Source organism: Choristoneura fumiferana, chromosome 6 (genome assembly GCF_025370935.1).
Source record: "Choristoneura fumiferana chromosome 6, NRCan_CFum_1, whole genome shotgun sequence".
Lineage (NCBI taxonomy): Eukaryota > Metazoa > Arthropoda > Insecta > Lepidoptera > Tortricidae > Choristoneura > Choristoneura fumiferana.
In genome coordinates, this window is record NC_133477.1 from 11,167,207 (window position 1) to 11,192,012 (window position 24,806).

The 24,806-nt window shown below is 39.2% G+C and overlaps 2 protein-coding genes across 2 annotated transcripts in view; both read right to left on the reverse strand.

The window, feature by feature from the left end:
• Nucleotides 1-24,806, reverse strand: part of LOC141429045 (phospholipid-transporting ATPase ABCA3-like) — a 43,707-nt gene that overhangs the window by 12,316 nt on the left and 6,585 nt on the right. The window contains exons 9-25 of the mRNA XM_074089195.1: nt 24,306-24,521; nt 20,052-20,131; nt 19,733-19,862; nt 18,699-18,928; nt 17,556-17,721; nt 16,058-16,291; nt 15,505-15,646; nt 14,009-14,127; nt 12,755-12,974; nt 11,564-11,732; nt 11,020-11,235; nt 10,608-10,712; nt 10,267-10,438; nt 9,531-9,656; nt 8,958-9,081; nt 8,301-8,431; nt 6,783-6,907 (exon numbers count right to left, since the gene is read on the reverse strand). Of these exons, the coding sequence (XP_073945296.1) occupies nt 6,783-6,907; nt 8,301-8,431; nt 8,958-9,081; nt 9,531-9,656; nt 10,267-10,438; nt 10,608-10,712; nt 11,020-11,235; nt 11,564-11,732; nt 12,755-12,974; nt 14,009-14,127; nt 15,505-15,646; nt 16,058-16,291; nt 17,556-17,721; nt 18,699-18,928; nt 19,733-19,862; nt 20,052-20,131; nt 24,306-24,521 (2,705 nt within the window). The remainder of the gene's footprint in view (nt 1-6,782; nt 6,908-8,300; nt 8,432-8,957; nt 9,082-9,530; nt 9,657-10,266; nt 10,439-10,607; nt 10,713-11,019; nt 11,236-11,563; nt 11,733-12,754; nt 12,975-14,008; nt 14,128-15,504; nt 15,647-16,057; nt 16,292-17,555; nt 17,722-18,698; nt 18,929-19,732; nt 19,863-20,051; nt 20,132-24,305; nt 24,522-24,806) is intronic.
• LOC141428491 (phospholipid-transporting ATPase ABCA3-like) lies at nt 1,687-3,339 on the reverse strand. Its single transcript, XM_074088481.1, has 4 exons — nt 3,240-3,339; nt 2,842-3,047; nt 2,070-2,358; nt 1,687-1,751 (listed from the first exon to the last, which is right to left on the reverse strand). The coding sequence occupies exons 1-4, from the start codon at nt 3,337-3,339 to the stop codon at nt 1,687-1,689; spliced, it is 660 nt and encodes a 219-aa protein (XP_073944582.1).

The following is a 24,806-nucleotide window of genomic DNA, read 5'->3' on the forward strand; positions in this document are numbered from 1 at the left end:
GTTTTAAGTACTGCATGTCATTGCTGGCCCACTGTATTTAAGCTTTAGCATTAAATAAAGTAGAAAAATGTGTTAACTAAGGTCAACCCTCAACTGATTGACTCAAGGTCAACAGAGCCTTTTTTTAAGAAAAGGGTCTTTCTTAAATAAATATCTTAGGACCCTAGTATACTAGGGTCTTGGGTCTTGGCTTGGCTGCTGCGCTTTGGGTCACTGCGCCCTGATAGTAAGTAAGTTAGTAATGAGTACTATACTGACGAATCAATAAACATAGGTACTGTAATAAAAAGATATGACATTACTATCGCAATTGATTGATTAGACAGCTTGACATGATAATTTTCTTAAATGATCATCAAGAGTAGGTCCAAGACGATAGTTACATGTATACACAATATATTACATTTTGTTCAATAAAATATCTGACAACAATCAACCTAAAGCAAGAGTCGATAGCAGCTACAGCGGACTAGATAGTCGACACGGTGATGCCCGTCACTCCATTTAACATACCTACCTAAATACTAGGCTAAATAAAATGAATACTAGTAAAATTTGAATTAGTAAAAATTTCATAAAAACACCTTTGGTTCAGAACACGTCACGATCACGATAGTTTTAATACTTATACTACCAACGGCAAGCGAACAACTTACTATGGACAACCTTTGCATGTATGTATCTCTCAACATCATTCTAAAACATGATAAATAAATAATAAATAAATAAATATCACGGGACAATTCACACCAATTGACCTAGTCCCAAAGTAAGATTAGCAAAGCTTGTGTTGCTAAGCATGGGTACTAAGCAACGGATAAATATAATTATATAGATACATACTTAATACATATTAAACACCCAAGACGAGAAAGAAACATTCGTATTTTTCATACAAATATCTGCCCCGACACGGAAATCGAACCGGGACCTCAAGCTACGTTGTCAGGTTCTCTAACCACTAGGCCATCTGGTCGTCTACAAGAGACAAACATGATACAACAAGATTTATTGTCTTGAGTGACCACTTACAAGCCATATTTTGAAAGTTTGTGTACTAAGAACAAATGATAAACAAGGGCATCCGACAAAATATATTATACTTCTTCAATGTTTGTTTCTCCGCCTGCCGTTGGAACAGAGTAAGCCAATTTTTCACAATTTGATTACACTTATAATTTGAACTACATAAAGATTACGTACACATAAGTAAGCTTAAATTTAAATGCCACTGGAGTTTACAGGCACTCCTTACTCATTATCACTATGTTTGCTTTGGTTTTCGTACCTAATTCTGTCAACTCACAAAAGTATCTGTCTATGAGACACCTCACAGACACAACTATAGACCTTCCCTTTGGTATTTGTAAATTGCAGGAAGATTTGCTCGAGGGTTGTTTGAGAGATAGTGTAGTCCTCTACGTCGTAGTTCTGCCGACAGCGTTCCATAGTTCCAAACATATTGGACCAAGCAACTCTCCGGTCTGGCAAATAGTAGTGAGCAAGCCTTGGTACTCCTCCCTAGAGAATAAATTGTATTGTTATTGGTGTTGTTAGTGGGAATATTAAGTATCTTACATACCACCTACCTAGTCAGCCAATCCATGTAGCATTCGTTAGGCGTATACTTACATCAACTTTGGTGTGGTGAAATTGGATTCTACATATTGTTTGACTGCGGCGATATCACGACCGCCTGGCGCGAATTCTGCATTCTTCATCCATCTTCATTTTGATGGTCAAAGTGAAACCTAAAATATTGGAATGGCATTATTAACATAACTAAAAAGAATTAAATATCCTTTGAGACGCAAACCTCATCAAAACAAAAGCATGGAAGGGGATATAACTAGTGGTGGAAGATGACAACTCTATTGAAACTTTGAGCAATATAGCTGGTCATTCTTGCACAAACTTTAGCAAATTAGTCACGAGCTTCCCAACAGATTAACAATAAAAGTAGTTTGCCAACAGACTTAGGTATCAGCTTCGCCGTCGACTATCTTTGGATTTCGGTATGGCATGGTCAATATAAATATAACAAACATTGTTCATTCGTAGGAACTAACCCTCGGAGAACTTGGTCTTAAGATGTTGTGGCGTGCCGAGGCATTGGAACTGTCCGTTGACCATGATGGTGAGCCTGGAGCAGAGCGCCTCGCACTCCTCCATGCTGTGTGAGGTGAGCACCACGCCGCGGCCGGCGCGCCGGACGCCGCGCACCGCGCGCCACACTTGCCGCTTGGCCGCCGGGTCCACGCCCGTCGTGGGCTCGTCCACGAACACCAGCCGCGTGTGTCCCAGCAGCGCCACCGCCGTGCTCAACTTGCGTTTGTTGCCGCCCGAGTACTGCTCCACCTGCACACCACACACCGCTCGTGAGGACACGTCTCCACTCGCGCGCTTTGGCCTAGCCACGGTGCGGCGTCGTAAATGTGAACCGCCGCGGCGCCTGAGCGCCGCACCGTGCAGATACACGTTACCGTGCCGTGTTGAGTGGATGCACGGTGCGGTGCCGCGTGATATCATTAGCCAAATATGTGGTCTACCACCCTTAAATTGATAATCGTTTGCATGTCATAAAACAATAATGCCAATATAGACGTGTCTGTCAGATTGAAAGTTCGACTTCAGCGACATATTCATTTGACAGGAACTTGTTTAAAAATAGATAGACCACTTATTTGGCTGATGGTACAACGCGGCACCGCACCATGCATCAACCCAACACGGCACGGCAACGCGTATGTGCACGGCACGGCGATGTAGGTATATCACGTTACGACGCCGCACCGTGGGCATGTGGCCAGGTCCGTACTCGCAGCAGCGGCGCGCACTCACCCGCTTATCCAGGTGCTTGGTGAAGCCGAGCGCGTGCGCGAGCATGTCGGCGCGCGCCGCCGCGTGCTCGCTGCGCAGCCCCCGCAGCAGCGAGAACAGCTGCAGCGTCTCGCGCCCCGTCAGTTCACCGAAAACCGCGTCAAACTGCGGGCAGTAACCACAACACGATACACATACATTGTTACTGCGTTTGGCTTGGGAAATTGCTTTTAAGAAAGAAATATTGGTGACCAAAATAAAGTACGAGAAATTAAAAAATATATGCGTTAAGTTGGTTTTTGGAATTTTTTGTATTTTTTATTTTAATTCCAATTTTTACTTTTACGGTCATCCCGTAAAACCTAAATTGAAAATACAAACTGAAATAATGATGCACAGAAAAAACAGAAAAATAAGACCATCATGGTACTCGCCGCGCAGCCCCCGCAGCAGTCCAGTACAGCGTGCTCTCCGCTCACCACTGACCGTCAACGCGTACCGACACCTTTCCCGATACATCATACTGCGTTTGGCTTGGAATTGCTTTTTACTTAGTCACCAAATAAGCAGTGACCTAAAGCGAATATATGCGTACCTTACCTACTGAAATACCTATATAAGGGAAGGACAAGTAGTCACGAAATGCTCAACCGGACAAGAATATCGTTACTAATCAATCAAATTAAGATTGGTTTTTGGAAAACTTTTTGTATTTTGTATTTTGTTTTTTATTTTTTTTTACCACCTCCTGATAATTTTTATAAATGCATCTAGTATTGTAGCTTTAGATAATGTGTTTAAAAATACATTTAAAGTATTTGGTATACCCAGCGAAACGGGGGTTATGTTTCTCAGTTTTTTTTTTTAATTACCTATATTCTCATGCACTTTAGTGATGTCCCGTTTGACGGAGTATCCGCTGACGAAGGCGTCGCCGCTGGAGACCGTCTCGTCGCCCATCAACATCTTAAACGTCGTTGTTTTGCCGGCGCCGTTCACTCCCAGCAGACCGAACACTTCAGCATCAGAAACAGCTACAAATGTCAAATATTTTTATAATCTTTTTTTTTTTTCTGAGCAATGATTAACGGAGATGAAGGAAGATATAATAGTGGCAAAATCCAATTTGCGTATTGGTCACATTAACCAATCAGTAGAGAGATAATCCATTTGGCGTAAATTACATTTTAACACAAAGTTATTTCCTGACGGGTACTTGTTAATTGTAATAAAACATTAGTTTATGGTTATGGTAGAGTCATATTACAATTTACGACTATCCCTGTGTAATTTTCAATGATAGATTTATTATGAATCAAGCTCATAAAAGCGCCTTAAAAAAACTTACTGAATGAAACTGGTTCACGGCTAAGTGTTTCCCGTAATACTTGGACAATCCTTTGGCGACGAGGCTGTGCTCCGCGAGCGAGGCTTGGTCCACTCGTTCAACGTGCACCATTTCATCGAATACATCGGCATCCAGCGTCTCGTGGATCAATGGTGGCGGTGCCTTCGTGCGGTTGAATATCTGAAGCGTACGAGTTAAGGTACAGATATAGTGAATAGAGAATAATGTGTTACCATCGTATTTTGTCGGAAAAGCTCGTATTTATCTTGCTTTCTCAAGTAGACTACTGGATTTTACTGTAGCTAACTGAGAGAGCATGATAAATGAGAACTTATTCGACAAAATACAATGAAAAACATTCTCTAGTTCTGTAACGTACACGGGCTCTCCTTAAAACAATCCATACTTACATTACTACCCCATTATAAAGGGGAAAGTGCGTTTGTTTGTTACGCTTTCACGCCGTAACTACTGCATACGTCATATTAGAAGTGCAGAATAAACAATGGGATATTCTTTATCCCGAAAAAAATTGCCGTTCCCAAGGGATGACCAAAAGTTTGTTTTGTATTCTAACCGCTGAGCTGACTCTCTACATAGAACTATGAATGCACATTACACAAAAGTTTTTTTAAATAATGTGTTAAAAAGCATGCTTGCTTGCATTCTGGCTTGCATGCTTGCCTGTATGCTTGCTTGCAAATTTACATGCTCACAATACAATACAATACAATAACTCTTTATTGCACACCAACACAGTAAGCAGTACAGAAAACACAAGTATATACATAAAGATTTTCTAAGGTAAGCAGTAAGTAGGTAGGTAGGTATGCTTGATTACTTGCATGCTTGCTGGCGTGCTTGCTTGCTTGCATGCACCATTTCTTGCATAATCACATGCTTGCGTACATGCTTGCTTTCATGGCTTACTTGCATGCTTGCTTGCATGCTTAAATGCAGCCTTGAATGCATGCTTGCTTGCACTATTTCATGCATATTAATAATTACATGCTTGCTTACATGATTGCTTTCACGCTTGCTTGCATGATTGAATGCATGCTTGCTTGCATTCTTGCTTGCATGCTTGCTTGCATGTTTGAATGCGGCCTTGAATGCATGCATATTATTCACTAGATCTATAAGCAGGTAACTATCCTACTAATCCTACTTATTATATTTTAATTATAAATGCGAAAGTTTGTGTGTGTGTGTGTGTGTGTGTGTGTGTGTGTGTGTGTGTTTGTTACTCCTTCACGCTAAAATGGCTAGACGGATTTAGATAATATTTGGTACGTAGATAGCTGGACATCTGGAATAACACATAGGTTACTTTTTATTCCAATATTCCACGGGATAGTTGCTCTTAACACGATATAAATTTTGGGATTTCCCACGGGAATTTTGTAAAATCCCGGAATTGTAATTGTAACTACCAGATCGTTTAGTTTTGAATAAAGATCGAAAAACTTTAAATTCTCAACCTCTTTGGCTGTCGCCCTGTCAGAGGCTGAATAGTGCTTTAGACTCTTGCCATGCGCCGCGGCAGAAAAACAAGTGGCTGTCAGCGCGGTTCATTCGCGGGAAATTCAGCGGACTTTGTATGTTGTGTAATTAAATAATAAGAAGCTCGACTAGTGTGAATTAATTTTAAACTGAATTATAAACCTTGTAAAAAAACAATTGGTAAACATAGTGATTATACGGTGTGGATTTGGCGAGCGCTTTATCAAAGTTGGCTTCATTGAGGTTTGTGGTTCATAAATTGCTGTATTAATTTTACACAAAAACGAATAAACCACACAATGAGACAGTCACTATATTACATTATCGAAGCTTTTATAAAACATTAAAATCGCAAACTTAAAAGGTAAATATTCAAACGAAATAGCTAGTCGTTGCTAGGCCACTCGGTCGCCTTAGCAACGGGTAATAACGCCTAGCAACCAAAAAACGCTGAAAAATACACGTTTTTTGTATGACGACCCCTTTAATTTGTAAATTTACTTTAGTTTTAGTATTTGTTGTTATAGCGGCCACAGTAACACATAATCTGTGAAAATTCCAAGTGTCTAACTTTTACGGCTTAAGAGATAGAGCCCTGTGACAGACTTAACACAGATAGACAGACAGCGGAGTCTCAGTATTAGGGTCCCGTTGGCACCCTTTGGGTACGGAACCATAAAAAGGACGTAAGGTGTCAGTCAAGAGTTCACTATGAAGAAGTTAATGTGCTATTATGTGCAGTTGAAACACGCGGATGAAGTCGCGGGCAAAAGCTAGTACATATATAAGTATACATAGCCATAATCTTTTTTTTTATTACGCCAGATTGTTGCAGCAATTGCTACACTCTGATTTGCCCGCACAAATCAAGCAGAAGCAGGACTTCAGAGTTGTGTTAGAAGATAATTATTGTGTGTGTGTCTGTGTGTGTGTGTCTGTGTGTGTGTGTGTGTGTCTGTGTGTGTGTGTCTGTGTGTGTGTGTGTGTGTGTGTGTGTGTGTGTGCACTGTGCATAGTGCATCGTAAGTGACAAATCTCTCATTGCAGAATTGGATTAACCATAATATTACCTATCCATTAGCTAACTGCATAGGCTTCAAAAAAAAATTACCTTCTGATAGACCCTGTACTCGATGAACATAAGTAGAGCCCACAGAACCCCTCCGCTGACTAACATGCACGTCATGTATCGCATAATACCCGGCTCTTCCCAGTCAAAATACGCGTTCTCGCGAACTGAAAACGTAAAGCACATTAGGTACTGTACTGAGTGTACAAAATCAAATAAAGTAATCACATCACCAACACGCCATCATTGTAATGCCAAAACGAAATTAAACTTTAAGTACGCACACATAAGCCACTATTAGTATGTTACAGTTCGAATGACTATAAAGCTACAGAGCTACATGCAGACGCACGCACACACACACAAACTTTCGCATTTACCGGGTGTGGCCTGTAATATGAGCAAACATTAGTTCAGCGATTTTAAAAGTAGTTAGTTTCTTCATTTTTATTACACTTAAGTTTATTCGAAGATTGAAAATACAAACTGAAACTTTCTGGTTTTTTGTGCATCTATATTTCAGTTTGTATTTTCAATTTAGGTTTTACGGGATGACCGTAAAAGTAAAAATTTGGAATTGAAGATGTAAAAAAATTGTAGCAGGCGACGTCAGTTGTATTCTAGGAGGACGTACATTGATAGCAGTATTTAATTTGTATGAAAAAAAAAGTGGCCAAGATCGTGTCGGACACGCCCAAAATAGGGTTCCGTAGAAATTACGAAAAAAAATAACTAATATTTTTCTAAGGATTTCGTATTTTATACGGAATCTTCCAAGTTTAGGTACATTAATACCTTAGGCTGCTATTTACTCTTAAACTACTAATAATTCTCAAGCAAACTTAGCCGTTATAGTTGTCCTTGAAAGTTTGATATACTTACTACCATTCCGAATTTTTTCAAATTTTTCCACCCAGATTTTGATTGATTTTTTTAGACGGGGGGGGGACGCTCGATTTTAATGAAAATTTGCACTTTAAAGTTCACTTCATCTAAAAATCGTTTTAGCAATCCCGTAATGATTTTAAAAGACCTATCCAACGATACCCCAGACTACAAGGTTGGATGAGAAAAAAAAACACCCCCACTTTACGTCTATGGGAGCTACACTAAAAAATTTTTTTTTTAATTTTTATTTTACCATTTTGTCGGCATAGTTTACATACATATTTGTGCAGCTTTCTAGCATTGATAGTCCCTGAGCAAAACCGTGGACGGACAGGACAAAACTATATAGTTCCGTTTATGCCATTTTGGCTCCGGAACCCTAAAAAGGAAGATACAGACTCCATTATTTTTAAAAGTCGCTGAATTAATTTTGTTCAGTTTGACGAGGAGGATCTATGTTTTAATTTTTTGCTCGTATTATATATCCGATCCGATCCGATCGTAAAATCCGTCAGATCATGACATTCCTAGGGATATCATGAAACGCTACCATTTCATGATTTGGCCAGCTAAGGTCGGCCAAAGACCTCCGATTCTAATCTGATTCTTTTCTGTTCTGTGCTCACACACTATTAAATATTAGGTACACAAAATGGAAAGAATGCCACATACCACAACAGGAAGGGAAGTTGTTGTTGCACATGATTTCCATGCTGCACTCGTTGATATTAGGCAGCACTGCGGACAGGTAGTCGCAAGCCTGCATGCACGACCACTCGGTCAGTCCGACCATATTTAATGCACTGCAATACACGATTAATGATCCAACTACGGGACTAAACAATATTGCCTTACAGTGCTAAGTACCCTTCACACCCAAATTTCCTTAACATTATTAAATATTGTGCGCGTATTGCGGCAGCCACCGAGTCGCGTTGCACCTAGAAAGATTATTGAGTATGATTGTGACATACCAAAGGGAGTGATTTGAAGGGATTCACTCTATTTAAAATGTAAGACAAACATTATTATTATTTTCTAAAAATAGTCTAATCCTCTTTGCTGAAAATAAACTTCTTTTCTCATCTCATCTTTAAATCTTTTGCCAATATTTATTAGCCTATATTTTGTTTTACTACTGTCCTCTTCACTTCCACGTCTACCTATCTAAGCTACATTCGGCCACTTTGTCAGTTCTGTACCCATGCCATCCCAGCATCTCCACCTCGACCTGCCTTGCCGTCGGTAAGCGTCGAGCGGCACCACGGGGCTGAGTGCGCCTATTTTTGCCATACCTAACTCAAAAGTGAATTGTTTTAATTTACTAACCTAACTGCTCTGACGAGGCTGTAAAGTGGAAAGAATTGCAGGATGGCATCCATAATGTCGGCTACGTGCTGCGTGTCCAACTGCGGAGCTGACAGCGCCTCCACTATTTGCGCACCCATCATACCTAAATATATAAAATAAAACTGTTTGAAGATAATTATACAATTTAGGTAAAGTAGGCTATATACATATGTATACGGTCAGACTGGCCAGACAAGGGCTGCTACTACTACGACTGGCAAACACCAGTATGGCTGACTAGGAAGACTAATTTTTATTAATCAGTCAGTTCGTCAGTTTAAGATAAATAACAACATTCACGGAATCTTTTCACAGAAAAAATCATAGTGAAATCGCTATAAAAATAAATTAGTCACGCAACTTGCTGTGAGAACGTTTACGGTTAATAATCACGAATCTAATTAAAATACTATAAAAAATCAAAGAATTTTAAAATATTTTTCTTTACCTCTAAATACATTGAACTGATCAATTGCAGTGAGATGCGAGTGCACGAGCACGAGCTGAATTTCTGAGCTTACTATTAGGTAACAATACTAAATAATAATTTACCAAATAGAACATTGACGAAGAACATGACGACGAATCCGAGCGCCGGTCCCTTAAAAACATGCGACATGAGGTAGTGGAAAGGCAGCATGGCGAAGCCGTACACCATAAGGGCAAGGTACATCCGACCTGAGGAGAACAAAGAAAATCATCAGTGCTACGTTCCGAAGTCCACTTTTGCTACAATAGACTGTGTGTTTATATCAAAATGATTAACGTTACCCGTACGTACTTTTTTCTATTGAGCCGTTTGTAAACGGCGCCATTGCGGCATTCGGCATTCGAAAGTAGTTAAAAATTAAAATACATTTTTGTAAATTCCGGTCCCACGCAGCCACGGAGTGGGGACATAATTAAACGGACGCTTAAAATCGGAACGGCTTAAAACTTCCTTGTTAATGGCACAAGTTAACCCTATCTGGAAAAGAGTCTCCGATAAGGTTTAACTGTAATATATATTTCCATAATAAGATAATAGATCTTACCTATACCTTTAATCGAGCAATTCTTGTATATATATAAATATATAATCAGAATCTCGGAAACGGCTCCAACGATTTCGATGAAATTTGGTATGTAGGGGTTTTCGGGGATGAAAAATCAATCTAGTTTGGTCTCATCTCTGGAAAAACACTGGATACCGAGTTATTGCCCGAGCGGAGCTCGGTCACCCAGGTACTAATATTTAGATGGTATTCCGCAGATCGTAATTTGATAACGTTGACCAACGTTGACTTACCTAATTCAGCAAACGAACTAAGGCCGATGACGCTAAAGGCAGCGCAGGATATAACGATGAATATGCAAATGATCAGGAACCACGCCCAATCAAATAATGCCGCGCTGCCCCACATGATCACAGGTTGAATGCCGGCCGCCTTTTGCAGAAGATTGGCTCTCGATACACGTTCCTAATCATTCAAAAAGAAAGCAATACAGTAATCATGTTCTTAATTGAAAACCACATTGAGAGTAGTTATTCTAAAATGTTTTTTTCTGAAACCATTATAAATAGCAAATATTTTTTTATGTATTTGGAACCCGAGATTGCACTACGAGGAAATTTGTTTCAAAACTTACTTTGATGTAGAACATGATGAAAACTGCACTGACGATTCCAAGACTGTTTCCGATTCCGGAGGACAGTTGCATCGATAGCATGGTTACTACCGCTTGCATGTTGCTCTGAAGGTACATCAATTTAAATAAGTAAGGAAGCCATTAGCTATTTCTTCAAACGTAGGTAGGTACAGTCATGATCGTTAATTTGGGACCAACTTAAGATTGAATATCTGTCATTTCGTATTACAATTCAAAGGACTTTTTCACGAAATGGGTCCCAAATTAACGATCGTCACCGTACCTACCTAACCTCTTACATAAATAATTAAAATGTTTTGTGGAAAGAAATACACCTTTTTTAAAATGTGTCCGCTTTTGCTAAGCGAGCAACGACTTATAAGTTAGGTATCTACTGTGTTGTTAATGTTACCTGATCCCTGTAGTTGGCTTGGAGCGGATAGTTATACACGCTGAGGTTGGCCTGAGGACTGCGCGCCTTGAGCAGTGCCTCGTGCACGGCGGCGAGCGAGGTGGCCACGTCGTGGTAGCCGAAGTTGCTGAACCACGCGGTCGCGCTCTCCGCAGCGAACGAGGCACCCGTCAGCATACGATGGCGAAGCACTCCCATTTGAGCGGGGTCGGTTGTCTGAGCACACAAATAATCAAGTTTCAACATCATCATCATCACTATTATTGCCAGCAGTAGGACGTCCACTGTTGAACATAGGCATCCTCCATAAAATAGATATCTCCAATTGCTTCGCTAGGAAGCGGCCTGCATCCATCGTGAACCTACGGCTTTAACCAGGACATCCGACTATCTCATTGGTGGACATCCTACACTGCGCTTGCAAATTTACATGCTCGAATATAATCATATTTGTATCACTAAAAGCTTTATAATTAAATATATAAACACACGTTATTCAAAAATGTTTGCATTATATAGCAATTCATTATCGAAAAAAACTTACCCTGTCTAGATAATAGTCATCAATCGGTTGACTCTCCACTACCGTGAGTTTCATGGTATCAATATTGGCAGAGTCAAACATATATTGGTAAGCTGCCATCGCAAGAGCCCCGAGCGAAGTCGATGAGCCTGTACCATTGTAGGTTAGCACTGTTTCTGTTTCCGAGTAGCTGGAAACATTAAACACTACATCAAACAACTCTATCAGCTAGGAGTAACCGAGAAAAAGTTAAGTTACATTTTGTCGATGACACACTGTAATGCCGCGTAACTTATAATGGCTAATGCCGAGTATCTGACTAGAGGAAAATTTCACACGAGAGCGTTAAAATTAAAATGTCTTTGTGTTTATATGCCGCAGGGAAATGATAAAAACAGGGATTTGATCAAATTCCTCAGGGATATGATCAAGTCCTTGGAGATGATAAAAAAACATCGCGTTGTATCATTTCCCTTGCGGAATTCAGTGATTTGATCAAGTCTCCGAGCCGTTAGGGGAATGATAGAATTATGGCAATGGCCGATGGATTTCATCATTTCTCTTAGCGATTTGATCAAATCCCTGAGCTGTTCTAGGGAAAAGATAAAACGAATCATTTAAGTCAATTCAATTTGAACATTTTACTTAACACGCCTAGTTTTTATCAAATCCCTATACATCATCATCATCATTAGCCTATATACGTCCCACTGCTGGGCACAGGTCCTTTCTTGGGTGAGAGGGAATGTGAATTAGTCCCCACGCCACGCTGGCCCAGAGCGGGTTCGCATACATCCTTGAATTTCTTCGCAGATATATACAGGTTTCCTCACGATGTATTCCTTCACCGAAAAGCTAACATAACTGTCAAATGATATTTTGTACATACATACGTTCCAAAAAACTCATTAGTGCGAGCGGGGGATCAAACCCGCGACCCCGCCGCGACGACGCGAGTTTTAGAAATACGTATTATTTAGTGACATGAAATAATAAGCATACAAAGATACAAAATGTCAAAGTGTCAGAGGGACCGCACGACACGAACTTCGAGTTTCGAGTTTCGTAGTACCACTGCAGCCGCGAAATCTCAAATTTCCTACTTTTGTAGGTTACGCCGCATTAACCATTGTTGGTTACGCAGCATTGTAGTATCATCGACGATTTATTAATTAACTCAATCCAAAAAATATGAACTAAAAACCTACTTACCCCTGTCTGAGTGTCAGGGCACGCGGCACGACGGTCTCCGAAACAGACATGACCCATTGCAGAATACCGAGCGTGGCGTTGATCTGAAACACAGGCACTAACACCTGCAGCAGAAGCAGCATCCATGAGCGCTTCCACACCAGCCACAGCTTCAGCCACATTGCCAGTACATGTTGCACCCACAGCCTCGGCCCGCTCAATGTCGCATTGTCTTTATCCACTGGAACAAATCAATAGCTATGAGGAAAATACAAACGGAGACAAAAATGCGCTCGTTGAATAAAACGCATATATATAATACCAGTACATTTGTGTCTTAGGCTATGTTTCCACCAAAGATATGTGAGGATGTGTTGCGAGGGATGTGTTTTTCATAAACCAATAGAAACGCTTCATTTACCTATCCTCGCACAGCATATCTCTAGTGGAAACAACTGAGCGTAGCGAAAAGAGGTAATTGAAGCGCTTCTATTGGTTCATGAAAAACATATTCTTCGCACGCAACACATCCTCGCACATCTCTGGTGGAAACGGAGCCTTAAGGGCAGAGTAAGTAAGCAAACCAATATTTTATAATATATAAAATATAACGTACCTAGCAAGTGCTGACCAAGGAAGAGTGTCTGTACCTAATGGATTTAGGTAAGGACTTTGATTCCGTTGTTTTTACCCGACTGCGAAGAAGGAGGGTTACGTGTTTGACCCGTATGTATGTATATATGTCTATTCCTATGTCCCCTCGTAACTACTCAACGGCTGAACCGATTTTGATAAATGATACGTCATTGAATTCGTCTTGATCACGCGAGTATCAAATCAAAGCTAATAATTAGCTCATTCTAAATATATATGTGTTATAATTGTTTTAATTTACCATTTTCACAGAAATATATCAAAAAAGTGTGAAATAAAACAATAAATTTAAAAATCAAAAACCCGACTGCCTTGAAAAATACTAAAAAGAAGAAAACAAGTCTAGTGGGCTAGAACTCTGATAAGAGCTTTTATTAACGATTTCACCTGTTTCCTTATACTATACTAACGAAATTCTTTGCTGTAGTAATAGTACATTGTGTCTTAAGGGCGGTAAATAAGGAATTACGAACGAGAGTCTATTAGAAGCCCTAAGTCGAAGACTGTGAGGGCTTTAATGAGTCGATGTTCGTAATTCTAGTACCGCCCGTGTGACATACATTAAATTCTCGATTCCCGATTAAATATTACGTTTTTTTATGACTAAAATAGCTAACATACATATATCAATAGAAGACACATCAAAGTCAGGCTTCTGCAGATCATCGCTTATCAAGGACCCCGCGGAAGTAGTCGCGTCATCTGATTCCGAGTGTACAGGCGCCACGTCTGAACCCACGCTGAAATCATCAAAGCTTTTAAATGTTCATGTTTTTGTAAATGAAGAAGATAGGATAGAACGTGGCTGCAAGTACACCTTAGAAAACAATGTTGATTTATTTATAATCTTATAGTATCCGAGCGACTAAAATCAAAATCAAACATTTTGAGTTCTGCGATTGCATTGCTTGCCGAAAGATTAACTAAATCAGATAAAATAAAGCTAATAAATTACGCAATTGGTATTGAAAATTTGCAGATTAGAAATAAGGGTGGTTTCAGACTAGCTTTTTTTCTGTGCGTATAAGGTCGTGTTTGTGCATTTAAACCGAACGCACGTTTAGTGTACGCGCGTATTCCTGGCGTGGTTAACGCTCGAAGAAAACAAAACCGCAACTAATTAACTATGTCAACACGCATTTGGAAATGTAGTTAAAGAACCCATCATATCTGAAGAAGTTTGCGGGCTGCGTGGAGAACTATATCTTGTCGTGGTGTAAAGAAGAGAACTATATCTTGTCGTGTGAAAACTTAAATGGCGGTGGGCGGGACACTTAGCTCGATACAAGGACAAAAGGTGGACAATACTCACAACTAAATGGAAGGGTCCCATTGGAAAAAGAAGAGTTGGCAGACCCTATAAAAGATGGACAGATGACATAGTGGAGTCAGCCGGACAAGACTGGCTGAAAAAAGCGGAAGATAGGGAGACTTGGAACAAGCTGGAGGAAGCCTACACCCAGTGAGGGGTCCAAATCTACGGAAACTAGTACTAACACAAATAAATAAACTAAGGAATTACTAACAATACTAACAACTTGCTAATTATAAAAGAAAAATAAGTATAGAAACTCCTGTAAGTATTTGGAAAATAAAAGGCATTATTATTATTATTATTATAATAAACAATTTCCTATTTCAAACCAAACCGCATCTGTACGCGCGTACACATCCCTCCAAAAACGAGCTTATACGCACAAATAAAACGTTAGCCCTAACTACTAATTAAAATTAAAAAAAATGGTACAAATACTTAATGCTTCCTTATCTCATGGTGACAAAAATCTTACACAACATTTGTACCTATTATTTCCTTATTTCATTATGACTCATTTTAGGAATTATTTGAACTATAGGTAAACATTAAAATATCCATGAATCTAGTGATTAGTGGGATTACAATTGAAATTCATTTATCAAGAGAGTAAATACAGATACAACCAACATGTCGAATAACTTTGTTTATTGCACTAAATCGCAACTAACTTACGTCAGTGCATGTGCACTAACAATCATAAATCAAGTGTTGTAATCAAGTATTAAATCGTTTCAACAGGAAAGTACAAGTATTTATGCTCACTAAGGTAAACATATTAGTTAAGTGCTATTGTACTCACGACATGAAAACATCTTCAAGTGTCGTTGCCGTTAAACCATAGTTTTGAAACTTAACGTTATCTACGTTGCTCTCCAGATCGCTCAAAATCGCTTCAAACAAATGAGCCTGCTCATTAGTCAGCGCGTATGTTATTTCAGTACCTGGAATAATAAAGAACTTGTGAAACCCAGGTGAATCAGATTCTTACCTAAATAGGTGGGTAGATCTATTTCATTGATAGGTACTCAATGACACAAATCCGGCTGATCTAATAAATTGAATCGGTTTTTTTTTCAGAAAAAAGTTCTTGATCAATAGCGGTCTTTTCAAGTAGATCTTTTAAGTAAAAATACCTGCATGCTTAGGTACTCATGTTTAGATCTCACGGTAGGATTGATTGACTACATCGTAGCTACTTAAAGGTCTAGCTTGGGGTTCAGTGGCGGCGCAAAACCTAAATTTGGCGCGGATAAGATAGATAATTTTGCGAGGCCCATGTCGCCTACGCCTAGCGCCGCCTCTGTTGGGCTCCAAAGTTTGTTAAGGTTACGATTACCATATTAAGGACTTACCACGATCCTCTTTAATCGTTATGTCGGGGATGTATTTATTGATGATCTCAGTGCAAGCCTCGTATTGGAAACCATGTCTTTTGACCACGACGAGCGTATAGCCGACGCCGTAGTGCCGCTTGAGGAAGTAGGGCGAGCCGACGCACTGCAGCCGCCCGCCGGCCATGATGGCCACGCGGTCGCCGAGGATGTCCGCCTCGTCCATGAAGTGCGTCGTGAGGATCATGGAACGACCTTTATAAAGTGTAAGTATACCCAGTGCCATCCACGAAGACGCGTGATTTGTCAAAATTAGACATTAATGACATTGTAATAAGAATCCGGCACGCGTCATCGTGAATGACTCTACCTATATCTCTATATATTTATGCGTATTGACTCTCTAGTCAATACGCATAAATCTACAGTAATTCCCAGACACGTCGCTTCAGGTAGCTCTTGAGGTATTTTTTGGGGTTGAGTGGCCTTTAGGGCCAAATACCCTAGGTCCTTACTTTTGTTTACTTCTTTTTAACCGACTTCGAAGGAGGAGGTTCTATGTTCCAATATTTATATTTTTTTCTATGTATGGTCACCGATTACTCAGTCAATTGTGGACCGATTTTCAAAATTCTTTTATTATTCGTAAGAGTACTCTATTGAGGTAGACACATTGTCACCAAGTCAAGATCTGATGATGGGATCCTAGGGAAATCGAGGGCAAACCTCAAATTTTATAGGCATACCTATGGCAATATAGGCATTTTTAGAATTAAGATAAGCATTTCATTCAGAAAGTATCATTTAGTAAACTGGACCTGATGAAGAAGACCGTAGATGACGAATGGAACTCTTCAAAGCTAAGTAATGCTCGCTCGTCTATAAACAATAATGATTAGTTTACCTAGATAAGCGACTAAGAAGAAGTTAATGATTCCTTCGAACTGATCTGATGCTGAAGCCGGAAGGTAGGCAACGGAACTCTGTTATAAAACAACGTAACTAAGCCGTGTTTGGGCTTAATGGAATCGTTTTGAGATGTACCTACTTTGGCTACAAATCACTTAAAAAAAAATTAACATATAAGTAAAACCGACTCCAAAAAAATAACAAAAAATGATAACCAACTACAAAACTCAGCACGATCCAGCAGTATATAGATTGAAACCCATGGTATGTAGGTGAGGTAGACGACTATTTGTTCCACTTTTGCTGGGTCGTGTTGAGTCACCGACTTCGAGTACCTAAAAAAATATTTTCAAGGGTTTTGTAGTCGGTTCCATATTTTGTTATTTTTTTTTTTTGTCGTTTTTACTTTTTTGCTAAAAATGTCTTTAATTTTGTTTTTTATTTTAATTTTAAAAAAGTTGCTTTATAGGAGATGGGGGCGTACAGTCGAGAAAAATCCATTATGGATGACTCGGATGAGGGGGTCCAGACAGTGCCGGACTCTCACCGACTAAAAAACCCGGTTGTACGTCCTACCTGGAGCTCTTAAGTTATTATGTGTAATATTTACCCGACTTCTCCCGCTGCAACAGGTCCCAGAGCGCGCGGCGCGAGGCGGGGTCCATGCCGGAGGTGGGCTCGTCCAGCAGCACCACGCGCGGCGACCCGCTCAGCGCGATGCCCACCGACAGCCGCCGCTTCTGCCCACCCGACAGACCAGCCGCTTCATAGTCACGCTAAGTCAACATACATTAGTATTAATTAATACTAGTCCAGTCCAGAGTTGTAAACCACTAGATCTAGCAGTTGAATGCCTGTGTTTTCTGTACTGCTTGCTATGTGTTGGTGTGCAATAAAGAGTTATTGTATTGTATTGTTGAATTGAAAATCCGGGATTTCTAAAAATCCCGTGGAAATGCCCAAAAATTACATCTTGGTCTTCATAAACGTTTGTAACGTGGCAAACCTCCGCAGTGCGCAACTGGCCGCTTGCAAAAAAAAAACAGATTCCAAATGATTGATTGATACTGTTTTGTTTTTTTCCTGTCATTGGAATAGTATAGACTATGCAGCATTAAATTGAGCATGAGCCTTGTTGGAACTTAATTACTTATGATGCTTCTTTTTTATCATCACGTGATGAGATAAATATTGGATACAATATTTAAGCACCTTGATATTAATTAGATTTCAATAGCTTATCTACTGATTTATTAATTTAAAAATAGTTTTGTGGCGTCAAAACAAAACGATGATGGCGAGTAAAGAATTTATATAAGTTTTGCAGGATTCCAAAAAAGGCGTGATAATCTAGTGCCTACCATTATGGCCTCTCAAGCAGAAAGGATCGTGTTAATGTTAAAAAATGTTTTCAGTAATGTTGTTGTTCTTTTATTCTAGTGTTCATTGAGAACTCGCTTGGTTCGTTCTTTCTACTTATACTAACTAAGTATCTGACTACCAAACGTGAGATGGATATATCCGGAAATGTGAAGAATTCCGATGTTATTCCTAATCTCGATATTGCACCCTTCACAGGTGTTATCGTGCGTTGTGACGATAAATAAAATCGATGCCTTATAAAATCCATTTTTGCGACCATTTATTTTACTTCATATGATAATAAACAGGTTGCGGAAAAGTGGATAATCCATATTTATGTTTATTTCAGGATGATCTACATTAATTCAATCATATACATTAAATTATGTACCTTTTCCTCAAGCTCCAACTTGGCGATCAGCAGGTCGATGTCATCCTTCAACTCCTGGCCGCGTAGACCCTTGAGCCGGGAGAAGAACTCGAGGTGTTCCCGCACTGTGAGCTCGTTGAACAGCACGTTGTGCTGCGGGCAGAAGCCGAGGTGCGCGCGCGCCGCCGCCGTCTGCTGCGCCACGTCGTAACCCGCCAGCCACACCGACCCGCTGCTCACCTTTACGTTACCTAACGCATGGTTTAATAAAAGGGTCAAACAACTTTTAGGGGCTGTTTCACCATCCATTGATTAGTGTTAACCGACGGTTAAATGTGATGCCGTCTCCGTCTATTCGAACAAAACAAATAGAGACGGCATCACACCTAACCGCCAGTTAACACTAATCAATAGATGGTGAAACAGCCCCTTAGTGTAGTATTCTCTCCCGTAACTCAGGAGACATCAGGATACACTTTGTTAGAAAAATGTTTGCAAGAGAGAGAGAGAGAGAGATTAGGAGGTCGCCTGGAAGGAATTGCCTTAAAACTGTCACAAGTCCTAACTTTTACTTAAGTTTGTAACTTAAGCAACTGCATGGTCACCCTACATTACATTGCATCAGATTGCATCCATTTTAAATTAAAAATAAAGGACTACAACTTTCGTCTGTTTTATATACTTGCCTAACTCCAATTTAAATTATATTTAATGCAAAGCAAGAGAACATGGCAATATGGCATGAATATCAATTATGTACAGTCGAACAAATCGTATCATGACCCAGGGTGGAACCTTTTAATAATCAATTTCACTATGATTACCTTGACAAAAGGATGAGATGTCAACATGACATTAGTAGCACAAAGGTTCCACCCTGGGTCTTGATTCAATTTGTTCGACTGTACCTACATACATACATTCTACCCTGCGTAGGTCACAGTTTTTATCAATCGTAAACAATAATAGATCATTATACCTAACCTGATTGGTCGGCCGGTGTAACACAACACCAATACATAAGTAACTAACATAATTGCTTATTATGTACAAACCTGTGAGCATGGATATCGTTGTGGATTTCCCGGCACCATTGTGTCCAAGCAAGACAGTAATTTGATCATCATAAATGTTCAGAGACAAATTATTGACAGCTACATTTGCCCCGTATATTTTAGTTAGATTCTGCAAAGAAAAATGAACATGTATCGTTGTTTTTAAAAATAATGTAGATTTAACCGCGTAAAACCGCTTAATTTAGTAGGTACATTCGTCAAAGCTAATGGCAAACTTTACATTAAGTTTGAAATTCTAAAGATGAAAATTTGATGTGGGCCTTACGAGGATAAATATGTTTGTATGAAAATTACGTACCGTCATTTTCACTCCAATTGCGTGATCGTTGGGATCCTTCTCCATTATAATATCTTGAGTATTGTCGGTGTCCATCCCCACTAAAATTAAAATCGCGTATTAGTAACTAGTAAATTACTTTTAAAGACTAATTAAGAAATAACCTTCTTCTATCTGGGTTTTAAAAAAATGTCTAAATTGACCCTTGAAACTTATCGATTTTGAGGTAGGTACATATCAGCTTTTGCAGAAATACCTAGTGATGTTATGTATTTTTCACTTCTCATGCTCTTAAAATATTCCTTTAGTCCCTGTGTATCGGGACTAAAGTTCCTTATTAATCTCTAGGGATTAAAGTTTTTTTTTTTTTTAATTTACTAAGGAAACCCTAAACAGCCAATAACGGAGGATTATCGCCATTTTCCAGTGATTGTCTATAGACAATCAAATTTAAGGGCGTAGAACAAACCTCAAAATGACATTTTTACATAGATAAACATTTATAAAACACGTTTTAATTTCGTGAAACACAAATAATTATTTCGAATATGGATCTATTTATTCAACTATATTAAGGATGAATTCATTTTATTATGCGTGGTCCATTTAGTTTCAAAATAGTTTTCAAGTTTTAATCTGTTGGCTAAATATGCAAGCTGTTGGCAAAATTTTTTTGCCATTTGAATTTTGTCCATCTATATGTCCATTATCCAGTCCAGTCGTATTGAGCGTAAAAAAAGTGATATTGTAATCTTGAACAGAAAGTCTTTTTTTTCCTCGCATTCAAAGTGAAAAGTAGAGTGTTAAACGCGAGATTAAACAATCGTAATAACACTCGAACTATAGCCACATATAAACATCTCGTATCATTATGGCTTGTTTTAGTCCCTTGTTGAACAATCAACTATTTATTGATCTTTGCAGATTTTATGTCTTATGTAGGTACCTAATTTGATACCTATGTATGTATCTGTTATACGAAGTGATTTATGGGGGATTATTATAATGCCCGGGCATTATAAATAATGACAAGCTGTACCGGGCGAAGAGATAATTATTATCTAAACTTCAGTATTAATCACATTTTCGGGTCATTATGAATATTGCTACATGATTGTTGGGCAATTTGATTACAACTGATTTTTGGGCAACTGTATTTCTCGGGAAAACGTCTGAAACTTGTGTCTGAAATTGAGACTTCCCTAAAAGAAGTTTCGGAATGGGGTCGACTTAATTTAGTCCGCTTTAATCCCACAAAGACACAGGTTTGCGCGTTTACCGCAAAAAAGTCTGCGTTTGTCGCATCACCTCTTTTCGAGGGCACTCCCCTAGCTACCACATGAGCCAGTATCGGAATTCTTGGTATTGACATTTCGAGTGAAGTCCAGTTCCGCGGTCATTTGGATGGTACCTAAGGCTAAATTAGCCTCGAAGAAGCTCGGCCTGCTCAACAGATCGAGACAGTATTTCACTCCGGCCCACCCGCCTCCAGCTTTATAAGGCGCAGGTTCGCCCACATATGGAATACTGCTCTCATCTGTGGGCAGGGGCTCCTCAGTACCAGCTTCTCCCTCTGGACCGCATACAACGGAGAGCAACTCGAATAGTCGGCTGCCAACGAATTTCTGATTGCCTCCTTGGCGCTGCGTAGAGAAGTAGCTTCATTGTGCATCCTCTATCGCATTTACAACGGGGAGTGCTCCGAGGAGTTATTCGGGTTGATCCCCGCCGCATCCTTCCGCCACCGCCCTACGCGACAACACTTCTATCCTCACCATATAGATGGTTGGCTTGGCAGTCTTCTACTGTGCATTTTTCCAGAAATTTCCTGCCTCGCACAGCAAAGCTCTGGAATGAAGTTTCACCTGCCGTATTCCCGGACCGATATAACCTTCAAGCTTTCAAAAAAAGAGCGTACTCCTACCTAAAAGGCTGGCAACGCACTTGTGACTCATCTGGTGTTCCAGGTGTCCATGGGCTACGGTAATCGTTTACCATCAGGCGATCCGTTTTCCTGAAAACTGAAGCCTAATTTCATTCAATCGGAAAGTTAGGTGCGACGACGAGCACAGCGAGAAGGAGCGTGTTAGGTTCAACTATGATCAAAATAAGCCAACTATAAGACCAGCTATGCCAGAATGCGGGCTATCGCGTATGAATTCGCCGCTAGAGGCGCTAGTGTAGCGTGAGGTCTCCGAAATGTCAAATCTCATAGTTTTTAGGTGAGCTACGCGGGTTTATTTATAATTAGAATAATTTTATGAATATTTTGCAATATCTGAAATTAATTATGGCAAATATGCGTTCCGTGGCAATGAATGTCTGTGTTTTGAGACAGTTTTGTCTTTCGGAAACCTTTGCCCACCCTTTTTTCCACACAAAACGGGGACTATGGAACACTGTGGCATGCTCGATATTTTTATGGTACGGTTTTAAGGTGTATTACACACATGATGATGATGGGTACATATGATTTTAATCTAAACTTTGTTTTCATGCCCGTAATAACAGACTTTAAAAGCCATACTTAAAAATCTCACGCAACAGTGCGCCATCTAGTGAGACAAAAAACGATAGCCCTCATTGAATTAACGTATATAACTTACTTCACAGTTATTGAGAGATATTTAATTATAGGTACAGGTAAATCTATGCATCTATATAACGAAGGAATTTTATATCAAAAATAAATATAATACTAATGAAGGATATATTTTTATTACTCTGCCCAAAAGGCGATAGACATATGTATAATGAACGGGAAATTTAATTATTTGAATAGCTATTATCATATTCCCACTCATATTGATCATTATTCATAATGCCCGGGCATTATGAACCGATTTATCACTTGGTTCATAAAATATCTACTCTTCATATTAGCATGTTGTTTTTATGCCGTTGTCTAATAAGATAAAATGTTTTGTTTTTTGATTAGACAGAATTTTCATGTCACCAAAATTCTAATATACTCGTCAACATTATCGGGTAAGCTATACCTACCGTTTAAAATTCTGACTGGGTTTAAGAGCTTTCAATAAATTTATCTATCTTATCGTTCGTAGTTTTCAATTTTACGTTTTATGATTACCTATGCCAGAGCAATTTTTATTGCGTTTAAAGATAACGATTCTAAATCAAGCCTATTATCATGATCCGTTTGCCAGGTGTATAGGTAAAATGACTCAGAATCATTTGCATTGTCAACTCTATGACTGTGACTAATAGGTACCTACTTATCTTAATTTTTTTGCCAGTACTAGTATACCAAAGAGGAAGTGCGGAATTCTTATGAATTTCGTACATCTCTCTTTCGCTCTTTTTTCGGACAGTCGACCAAGCAAGTGCTTTATCTTTTTTTAAGTATTTTATTACTATTCCTACCTCAGAACAGAAAAAAAACAATTAGGCTGATTGTCATATTGACTTATAAAGTTATATATGTTACAATATTATTTGATATTTTGAGCTGTACAAAGATTCAAATCTTACGGCGGTAAAGCAAGGTTTTTGTCGACTGGGAAAAATGTTTTTTCTCTAAAAGTAATTTTTTAACTTCCTGCATTTCTAAATGTCAGAAGGTTTCAAAGTTACTGGGTACAGTTTTGTGCGCCTTGTTCTACTTTTAATCTTATAGGTATAATAGAACTGGTATAGTCACTCGATTACCATTATTTTATCCTGAGATATAGGTACGAGTTTTATTGGTTTTAATAACAATGTTTTTCAAAAAAGCGATCTTTAGTTGTTTGCAGCTTGAGTAAGTAAGGGGGCGTCCACTAATTATGTGAGGTCTTTAAGGGGGGGCGGGGGTCAAGTAAAATCTTTCCAAATCTCACATGGGGAGAGGGGGGGGGGGTTAACAAATATCACGTATTTTTTTCAACAGATAACCGTGTAAAATTGCGTCAAAGTAAAGTTTATTAAATTATTAATTTACTTTTATCACATTTATTTTTATCACAGTGATTTTAAACTACGGCAATATTCTTAAATCACAAATATAGTCTTTGGTAGTCGTAAATAAAATTAATAGAACAAATATTTTTTTTGTATTTTCCTTTTTTAAATCCAACGGGTTTACAGCCAAAACACATTTCAAAAAATCTCACGTGAGATTTGGGGAGGGGGGAGGGAGTTAAGGAAAATCTTACGAAATCTCACCAAGGAGGGCGGGGGAGTCAAAAAATCCTAAAAAATGTCTCACGTAATTTATGGACGCCCCCTAAGTAGGTTCGGTAGGTAACATAATATTGTACTGATTCAATGACTGACCTGGTACAACTTGACTATTCGGGAACCAGAAGCTCTTCTGCACTAAGAAGTACCAGGGCTTGGGCGCTCCGTACGGCCCCGGCAGCACCTGCTCCAAATATAGCGCCACCAGCATATAAAGCACGCAGTCCAACGTCAGCATTATCACTACGTGCCCAAACGAGAAGCGGTTCGAGTCCGGAGATGGTGACTCCATGAACTCGCCCCATTGCATACCTGACGATCAAGTAGTTGATGATTAACGTACACTTCTTAGACCTAAACATCTTAAAAGGGTTAGAACCCTGTGTTTATTTAATACATTCGCTAAAAAATCTGAAAAAAATATAAATATGATAATCTTCAAGTCTTCAATAATATTATTTTAAATAATTGAAAATGCTATAAATAAGCCAAGTTCAAGCTAGCAGACTAGCGAACAGCACCATGTGTTATTTTACCCGAACCATTCGGAGCCACTTTTGACCCCCTCATATTAGTAATACTGGAGCATCTATAATG

Excerpts from the sequence above, each read along its gene's own strand:
- LOC141428491 (XM_074088481.1), bottom strand. The coding sequence starts at position 3,339 with ATGTATCGGGAAAGGTGTCGGTACGCGTTGACGGTCAGTGGTGAGCGG. Across the intron at positions 3,048-3,239 it reads GCGCGGCGAGTACCATGATG|CAATTTCCCAAGCCAAACGC; the intron begins GTCTTATTTTTC and ends CTTTCTTAAAAG. Across the intron at positions 1,752-2,069 it reads TAAGACCAAGTTCTCCGAGG|GTTTCACTTTGACCATCAAA; the intron begins GTTAGTTCCTAC and ends CCAATATTTTAG.